The sequence below is a fragment of the Rhamphochromis sp. 'chilingali' genome (assembly GCF_963969265.1).
Source record: "Rhamphochromis sp. 'chilingali' genome assembly, chromosome: 17".
NCBI lineage: Eukaryota > Metazoa > Chordata > Actinopteri > Cichliformes > Cichlidae > Rhamphochromis > Rhamphochromis sp. 'chilingali'.
Window position 1 is genome coordinate 27,962,202 of NC_137944.1, and position 9,529 is coordinate 27,971,730.

Here is a 9,529-nt window from a genome sequence, read left to right on the forward strand (position 1 = left end):
TGGAGTTTTCTGCCCCATCTCAGCAGGAGCAGATAAACAGGGAGCCAAGGTCGTAGCTTAGGCGCCGTGTGAGAGAAAGCATGTGAATGTTTAGGCTTTTGTGATAAGGTGGGGGCACCAGAGGCTATAAGAGTTTGATCAATGCTCCACCATTTTGAGATCTGAGGCTGTCTGCATACAGTGTCCATCTCCCACATGTGTGACCATTAAAATCATCGTTTGACTTAACCCGGCCGGACCAGTGTTGTTATTGTGGTTTTTCCTCTTGTGTTCATCCCCAATTTTTGAACTCGTAACAACACACACACACACACACAACAACACAACCTCAGGTCCCGACACGTCATATGCAGTGGAGGTGTGATGAGCTCATTGAGCTCCGCTGTGTCAGCCTCACCTGCAGCCGTGCACAAATCAAAGTGAAGTAAGAAAAACCAGAACAAACGCACACTAATCATGAAGCTACAGAGCCCCTTTACTCACATGGGTAAGGAATATTTTCATTGCATGTCCACATGTTGATGTGGCAACAAGACATATACAGCAGGTTACCCCACAGTCAGACGCCTGCCATCTACCAGCTAACTGTGTGAAGAGGAAAAAATGCTATAAATATCTATTTTTTTGTTGACACGCCTGCTCAGTTTATGGTAGCAGCAACTTAATCCAGTGCTAAGCACAGTGAGACTGATTACGTGGACATTCGTAGAAACCTTCTTGTCTGGAAGGAGGGATGGCAGACTCAGTCACTGCTGACAATAATTTTAACCTGTTACATTCTTTAGAAAAGATGATCCAGTGAAATAGCCTTTGAAAAAGGGTCTCTTCACATGTAAACAACAATTATTTAATACAGATTTAATAATTAAAGCCTCTCATTTTCCACCTCATTTACCCTTTAATTTACGACTGATATGATGAAATGGTTTGACACACAGTGAAATGATTTAATACACAGCAGAAAGTGCATATTCAAATTCATCTCCACATTAAGATGAGTAATGCCTTGAGACATTATATCTGTGGCTAAATCAGACAAAAGGTCAGAGTCCTAGAAAACACAGCCAAGTGATCTCAAATAAAACATTCTACATGACTCGGTCTCTTTCTAGTCGTCCTGTGGATATCAAGTGCACATCAGGAGTAAAAGTTCTCGGCCAGCTTCCTCATTCTTTTATTGCAGTGTGCTGATGGGGCGGGCGGATGATGAGCTGCCACATTTGCTGCGGCTGCAAACATACAAAGTCCCACTTCACCTTCAGGTTGCTGCTCTGTGCTGGCCCCTTTAAGCTCATCTTTGTCAGGGTTTGGATGGAAGACTTTATAATAAATAATTTTAAGTATTAGACCGAGGACGTAAACTGCAATAACACAGGCAGCTGTGATTAAAGCGTACGTGGGCTCTATCACAAAATCAGGAGGATCTGTGCTCATCTTCCAGCACCACACAGCACAGAGGATGCAAATATCAGTCAGTATATACCCGTGATAGAGCGCAGTCCTGTACCGCGTCTTCCCCTCGGCCACATTAAACCAGTCGAAATACCAAATGATGCCAACAGTGGCTCGATAAAGCCATTCTCCACAAGGACTATCCATGAAGTCCGTCTTGGATCGCCAAGCGAAGAAGAATAAAACCAACCAAGAGCAGATGAAGTGGGCAAAGATGAAGCAGGGCAGCACGGAGGCGAAAAGAGCGAGAGCAGTGAGACGAGAAGAGATGAGAACCAGGTTCCAGATGAAGTAGATGACTGATGAGGATATCTTCTGGTTTTCTTTGGCAGGCAGGAAGGAGCGCAGCGAGCGATGGTAGGTCGTCACAGTGCAGGCGATAGCTGAGGCTGAGCCGACGGCTTTTAGAACTGAGGGAGAACGAGAGGCAGCGTCAGAACAAGCAAAGAGAAATGTTGTGAAGTGTGCCACTCCACATAAAGACAAGCAAACTGGTCCCAGAATCAGCAGACTTTTAATGTATCATAACTTTGGTATATTTAGAGAAATTCTAGGTTCAGGTTGTGCAAAAGTGCAAAAGTCTAGCATAGGCCTCAGTTTTCAACAGAGTCACATATGAAAATTTTAGGTCTGAAAAAACACATTTGAAAATGTTGGCTTCAAAATGCAGATAAACATCAGACCTTTGATATGGTAGAACTGTTTGGATCAGGCCCCATCACTCACATAAAAATAACCTAAAAAGCACTTTGTTAAGTTTTCCCAACTGAATGATCAGGAAAAAGAACAAGGATCCCATGCATCCCAAGCATCACAGATATTAAACTGGTCCAGGTTTGTGATTGAAACACTGGTTTATGCCATTAGACTAGTGGTTATTTTAAAAAATCTGCTTTCAATTTGTAACATTTGAAGTGGGTGTAAAATTGATTTGAGCTCAAACATGTTTTTCAGCGCTGAATAATTCACGTGGATATCGCCTGTATTTAAGAGTTATCGAAGATCAACAACATCACATTTAAAACCACTCCCATGTACTTCACCAGCCTGTAACTCACAAAGCATTCGTAGTATGAAGGTAAAGTTTTGCATGATTTCAACAAATATACCAGAGTTCTTATACAAGGAAATCAGCTGATTCTGTGAGGGTCATGTGGAAGACAATGACCTGTCTTGGGTTCCTCTTCAAGCATTGTTCCTTTTAATGGTTAGGGATTTTCCTGCACAAGACATTTTTAGATATGCATGTGATCGGTAGCTGGAGTTACAAAGGACACAAATTACATTACTTTTTTTAAAAAGTTTTTTTTTTTAAACTGTGGCACAGAAGAACATGTGTCTGTATTTGTTTGGATTAGGCTAATCGTTCTAGGCCAAATACATGTTTTTGGTCTCTCACTCTTATCAGTTTTTTGTGCATGTGGCAGAAATTAATCAGGAATAATACTTTAAACAAAAACATGTAAGTACAATAAACATGGCTTTGTTTTTAAATCTTTTAGCCGAGCGCCGGCAAATGTTTCAGCACGTGGTGACCCTGTTGTGTAACTTTATGTGGTCTGCCACTTCCTGTCCAGGTTACTGAGGTTCCTAAACACTGAGGTTGGAGTAATTTCACTTACAGATGATAAAGGAATATCTGGGAGGGGAGACATTTCACAAACTGAATGGTTACTGAACTATGGCTTGATATTACAGCACCACACTTGAATTGAGTGAGCTCTTTAGAACAAAGCATTCTTTTAAAAATGTTTTTGACAGCGTGGCTAGCTACCTTAATTATTTTGTACACGGTGGCACTGAGATCAAAGATCTGTGGCTGAATACTTTTGTATTGTGCATATTGTATTTGTACTGTGTACAAAAAGTGCATACTCTATGTCTAAGAAAGTACACTGCTAGCATAAAAATACTTCGATTTAGTTGAAGTGAATATGGGTGAGCTGATCTTTAATAATCTGAAGACTTTAAACTTACTTTAAAGTAGCAATGAGCCACCCCATTTAGTTTTTCATTAAGAATTTATTTTACAGTGTCACTATTTCTGCCCAAAACATACATGACTTTAACTCGAGTAATAAACTGTACCTGTAACAGGATCCAGATGGCCCTGCTGCAGAATGATGGTGAGCATGAGTGTGAGCTGCGGGGCGCTCTCTGAAAACGTCTCTACGATTCGCAACATGCTCAGATCTTGGCTCAGAAACACAGCTACACTCTCAGGGTCAGGGAGCTTTGTGCGGAAGCTTTCTACAGCCTTTTCCAGGACTCCTGCGTGCCTGAGAGCCAAAATATAATAAATGAGTCACAACCAGGTAAAGCAAATCCAAATGTCAAACACACCTAGTTGAATTTTCCTGAAAGCATTCTTCTTATGGAAGCAAGTGAGCAAATAAAATCAGTTTGCCCGACACACAGTGAAGGAAAGAAAACAAAATGTAGCTTATCTTGTGAAACAGAGAAAATTAAAGCATGACTCGGGAATTCGGGAAGTTATAAATGCTGATTTTCACATAATAGTTCAAAAATAAAATAAAATGAAACTGACAGAACCACAGCACTACAGATGATGAAATCTGTACTCTTGTGGTTTAATGCACAAACCTGATGGAGTTCTTGCACTACAGGCACTTTAAACACGCTTTATTAATTTAATACTACCTGAAGTAGATGCCCAGCTGGAAAACATGCAACAGTTTGAGCAGCCTCTTGGTAGGCCAGCCCTCGACCTTTGTCTTCATCCTGAACTTGTCATAGCTATACCAAAGCCAGCTGTAAGCCTGAGTGAGCAGTGACGAGACCAGGAGCAGAAACAGCAGAACAGCAAGGCACACGTAGGCCTTTTCCTTATAGAAGGACACAGCGGTCCATATATCCAGCCCTATGTCAACCAGGTACAGCGGCAGGCCCACACAAGTGAAGAGGAAGTCCCAGCAGGAGTATTTAAAGTTAGCCTGAGTGCCTGACATGTTCACCCGTCTCTCTGCGTGCCTCTAACACAGCTGCATGTGATGCATGAGCTGAAAGACAACTTATATAGACAGATAACGAAAGTAAACTCAAGATTTGAGAGTTTCAAAACCCCTCCTACCAACCAGCCCGTGTCCTGAAACTTATCTTAAAGGCACATTGTGTTAATTCACACACATACACACCTCCTGCTGGCGAATATCCCGTTAACAGTAAACATCGTATTTGGATGACTTTCAGAAAGACTGAAACTGAAATTCCTTTCTGGATATTTTAAGCATCATCCAGAACTCCTGCCCTTTAGTCTTCTCCTTACCTGGCACAGGTTGACAGCTGTGAGGTGGGAGCACTGCATTAATGCACCCGCTGGTTTACCTAAAGGGGAAGCCCAGATCTTTTTACTGTAAGCCAATGACTTACAGTAAAAAGATGTGCGGATGCTCGTAATCTGAGTTTGCAGAAAGACACAAAAACAAAAAGAAGTGACTTAACTTAGGTACTACTTTAATAATTGCACGGGACAGATGAGGTAAAGGTTTAAAAGGAAGTAATCCCCTTAACCTTTCATACCAGCTGACAGCATGCCAAAAAGTGGCTCCAAACACTATCAACTCTTTTACAGAACAGAGTTTCAACATATTGTAAATGATGTAAATGATGATGTGGAGGCAGGTTTACTGAAAAAGCTGGGAGATGGATGTGCTTTCAGCTCTGTATGTATACTAAAGTAAAAGTATCTTGGCACATGACATATTTGAACAAGCTAAACAGATAGTGGATGGATGAGCGACAATAACACTAGATTTGGCAGCTAGATGCAGAGAAATATCTAAAACATTCGTGTCTGTGACAAATCAGCAGGTTAGCTGAACTTGCTTTACAACACAAAAGAAAAAAGTAGAAACCAAGCTAGTGGATTTAAAACACTTGACCAGCTTTTGAAAAGAAACTATGAACGAACGAACTTACAGTGAAATTTACATTCAAAAAGGTTCCAGCAGCAACTCTAACAAGATAAAATAAAACACACACACGACAACAAAGGTAATTTAAAACCTCAGAAACAAGTTTTGCAGTGTTTCAAAAACAAATTCCAATTTAGAGGGAAAATCCAGATCTCCCACACTTTTAGTAAAAAAGAAAACCCACTAGAAACAATGTACAAATGTAAGATTGCTGTTTTTATTTTACTCTTTAACCAAGTCTCTTTATTAAACCATTTATAGCTTAGTTTTTATAATTACATATTGAATAAATACAATTCTATTCTAAATCTATTTCTAGAAATCCTAAAGTGAACTGAACTATATATAGAAAAACTGTCTTTCTGCTCACACTTAACAGTAATATTTCGGCTACTAACAGGCTGGAGTAATAAAACACAATTAAAAAGCACACAAACAGATTTGGTTTAGCTTATGAAACTATTCCTGCTTCAAACAGAATGAAAAATTAAAGCTGTATGCAATTTTTTTTCTAACGTAATTTATACATTAGCCACAACACTAAAACCTTTAGCAGATTTTGTATTTGCTGAGAACACCCATAAACCTACCAACCACCAAACGCTCTCACAGCTCCTGTGTTGGTAACCCAGCAGGTCTGAGAGGCTTTGACAGCATGAGGCACATAATTAGGCAAGTGGTGTTAATGTTGTGGCTGACTAGTGTTTGTATAGTTACAGTACAGTATTTGTGGTTGTAAGAAGCCACTGTGGGAGCATCTTTGTGTAAACACTGGACTGAGCTGAGTGCTCATCAGGTATTTCATTTGACACTTCAGTTAAAAATGTATCCAGAAATCCCCTTTATTACAATATAAACACTGTCTGTATGTTTATGCTTGAATGTAAAAGTACACTTAGTGTAAATACAAGTTTATTATTGCAAGTTTCTTGTTTCATGTACGATTTTAGAATCTGTACTTTGAAGCCACAGAAGGGAATGGTTCACTTCAGACATGTTTGCACTAGTGGGAATATTCGCATTTGCAGAGGTGATATTGTCCTATGTGCACATTGGACTATGAAGCTACAAGTTGGAGACCAGCTAATGTCTGATCTTAATTTGTCAATCATTTATGTTCTTAAGTGCACTTTGGCTGGGAAAACTTCAGAGTTTTAGTGCACATTGGAAAACTATTTTAGTGCACTAAGCCTGCAGAAAAAAACTGCAGCACAAATCTGAGAAACAGAAACAGATGCTTCATTCAGTAAAAAGCCAAACATCACAGATGAGGGGGCTCGGCACCATTTGTGCCGTGAGGGTTTCGGAGGACTCTTTGATCTGTGTAAAAATTAGTGGCGTGGCAGGCCATGCGTTTGTTGACAAGTGTAGAGGACGGGGTGCTGTCCTGGATGGAAAAGTCTCTAAAGGACACTTCTGCATCAGGCAGATCACTGGGCAGTCCGGGCTCCCTCCCCAGAGGTCTCCACAGTTTAGGGTGGAAACAGCAGTAGTACAGAGTTTTAAAAAGCAGCCCCAGGAGGTAAGTGAGAGGTAGAGAGATGAGAAGTGGGAGGACGAACGCATCAGTCTGGACCAGGTCTCTGTAGCACCACCAGGTCACCAGCAGGATCACCCCATCTATGGTCATGAAGGAATGGTAGATTAGACTCCTGCCACGGGTCTGACCCTCAGCCACGTTAAACCAGCTGAAGTACCAGATGAGCCCCACGGTGGACCGGTACAGCCACTCCCCACCCACGCTGTCCATGAAGTTTGTCCTCTGTTGCCACGCCCACAGCACAAAGACGAACCACAGCATCAGAAAATGGGCGGCGATGTATCCAGGAAGGACAGAGGAGAACAGGGCGAGTGCCACCACCCGTGGAGCGATTAGCAGCAGATTCCACAGGAAATAGATTAAGGAGGACCCCCATCCCTGCTTGGCTTTCTCTATGAGGAAGGCACGCAGGCAGCGGTGGTAATCCACTACCATCCAGGCTATGGAGGTGGTTGAAGCAGCAATACTTACAACTGAAAAACAGAAGTCAAACCAAGAGGAAGTGAACAAGTGCACAACTGTGATGTTTGCTTGCTGTTCACAGAGAGAGAACTCACACTGAACTGTCCTGGCCTTGTTGGTGCGAAGTATGACGTGGATCATCAGGGTGAGCTGAGGTGCGCTCTCACAGAAGGTCTCGATAAGACGGAGCATGCTCAGGTCATGTGTCAGGTAAACGGCATACTCTGACCCTTCCTCTTTCCTCCACCAGACTCTAAAGCCCTGACGTATGGCGGAGATGTGTCTGAGTGCGGATGGGAGAGCAGCGTGAGAAAATGACACAGCAATGAACAAACCAAACTCATGGAAATAATCGGGTGTGATTCATTAGGAGAGGTCAAAAACAGTGTGACTGAGCTTTTCATACCTCATTAATTCATTTTTATGCAGTCAGTTGTGCTCAGACTTACTGGATTTACAACTTACCACACCTGACACTGACATTTGTACATGGCTTGAGGTGTTTTAAAGAAAAATATATGGTTTCATTTTTGATTAAAAAATAAAGAAAGTGAAAAAACTATGCTAAGGAAACTTTCACAACAAACAGGCAGAGGCCTTAGCTGTTGAAACACTTATTGAGAAACAGATTCAGTGATGAATTCGGAGTGATTACATGAAATGACCTTACTAACACTTAACAGATGTGTTTTACATTTACTTAGTTCCTAAAGCTAAAACCCGGGATGTTTTACTGTTTTAAATTATTAGCACCCTGAGTTTATTTATCATTGCCAAACTTTAAAATGTTCAAAACAGGTACTACTATACCATAACACCTTTATTCATAAAGTACTTTAAAATAAACCGGGGTTCACAAAGTGCTGTACATATAAAATAGCATAAACAGAAAATAAAATCAAACATTAAAAAAAAATAGAGAATTAGAGAAAACAGAAAAATGGAGCCAACCTTTCAAAAGGTGCCAGAGGCTTCAGCAAATAAATATGTTTTAATACGAGTCTTAAACTCAAAAGGAGAAGACGCGCATCCGAACAATCAAGCAGCTGCATTACCCCGATGTTTATCAAATTAAATTTTTATTTCAGTTTTAAATTTATGGACTGTGCACTGTTGCTGTTCAAACATGAAAAACCTAGTGTTAAAGCTAAAATAAAACTGCTTTAACCTTGCCACACTTCCATAAAATCCTGCCATTTAGTCTTCTCCTTACGGTGACAGCTGAGAGTTGGGAACTCTGCGTTAAAGCACCTGCGGGTTTACCTAAAGAGGAAGCCCAGTTGTAGAACATGCAGCAGGCAAGACAACTTCACTCTGTCCCCGAAGAGCACGCTTTTCGCCCCAGTGTGTTCGCTGAAGCCCGGCAGCTCTCGGTCGTACTTGAACCAGAACCAGCTGAACATCTGGACCACGACGGACGACAGGACCATGAGGCCAACCAGGACTCCGAACCAGAAGAAGTCTCCTCGGCAGTAAAACTCAGTGGCCACCCAAACATCGGAGCCCCAGTCTACGAGAAAAGTGCACACTCCGATCACGGAGAAGACGAAGTCGGTCCAGGAGTACTTTGAAAAAGTTCCGCGCTCCATGGCTGAGCCTCCCTCTCTCAGCAGCTAGCTGTCCACTCGAGCTACCTGTTTCTGAGAAGCTAACCTTCAGCTAACGTCGTGTACCGTTATGTTCCTCCCAAAGTGGCTCCACAGTCTTCTTCACCACGATGAAGAGAGGTTGCAGAGGGTTTGACATTTTGAGCTCCAGTAAATTAATGTTACGCCCCAAGACAAATAAATTACGTTTAAAAACTAAAAAATACTTCCAAAGAGAAGAACGGGTGTGTTTGTGTGATTGTTGGCCACGCCCACCGCGGCTCATGCAGGTTTTAAACGCATCACAACAGTCAGAGCACCGCTTTCCGACATTCGCCATTTTTATTTCAGGCATGAGGCTAGCAGTTTCAGAGAATTTCCAGAAACGGCCTCCTAATTGCAGTGCTCTTGGGCCACAAAAAATACTTGTTTCTTATACACTCTCACAAAGTTTCTGTAGTTGTTTAACTACGCTTTTAATGTCTATTTGTTGTTTGTAGTCCGGTGCCATCAAGGAGTGCGTCTTGTCGCAAATCCTTAACTGGCCGATCTCC

The 9,529-nt window shown here is 41.7% G+C and overlaps 2 protein-coding genes across 2 annotated transcripts; both read right to left on the reverse strand.

The window, feature by feature from the left end:
• Window positions 1-319: 319 nt before the first annotated feature.
• LOC308384094 (XK-related protein 8-like) lies at window positions 320-4,534 on the reverse strand. The gene is made up of 3 exons (XM_080862434.1): window positions 4,114-4,534; window positions 3,541-3,731; window positions 320-1,862 (listed from the first exon to the last, which is right to left on the reverse strand). Exons 1-3 carry the CDS (start codon window positions 4,419-4,421, stop codon window positions 1,138-1,140), a joined length of 1,224 nt encoding a protein of 407 aa, XP_080718560.1. The 5' UTR covers window positions 4,422-4,534; the 3' UTR covers window positions 320-1,137.
• Window positions 4,535-4,909: 375 nt separating this feature from the next.
• On the reverse strand, window positions 4,910-9,267 carry LOC308384571 (XK-related protein 8-like). The gene is made up of 3 exons (XM_080863100.1): window positions 8,653-9,267; window positions 7,485-7,672; window positions 4,910-7,400 (listed from the first exon to the last, which is right to left on the reverse strand). Exons 1-3 carry the CDS (start codon window positions 8,976-8,978, stop codon window positions 6,649-6,651), a joined length of 1,266 nt encoding a protein of 421 aa, XP_080719226.1. The 5' UTR covers window positions 8,979-9,267; the 3' UTR covers window positions 4,910-6,648.
• Window positions 9,268-9,529: the final 262 nt, after the last annotated feature.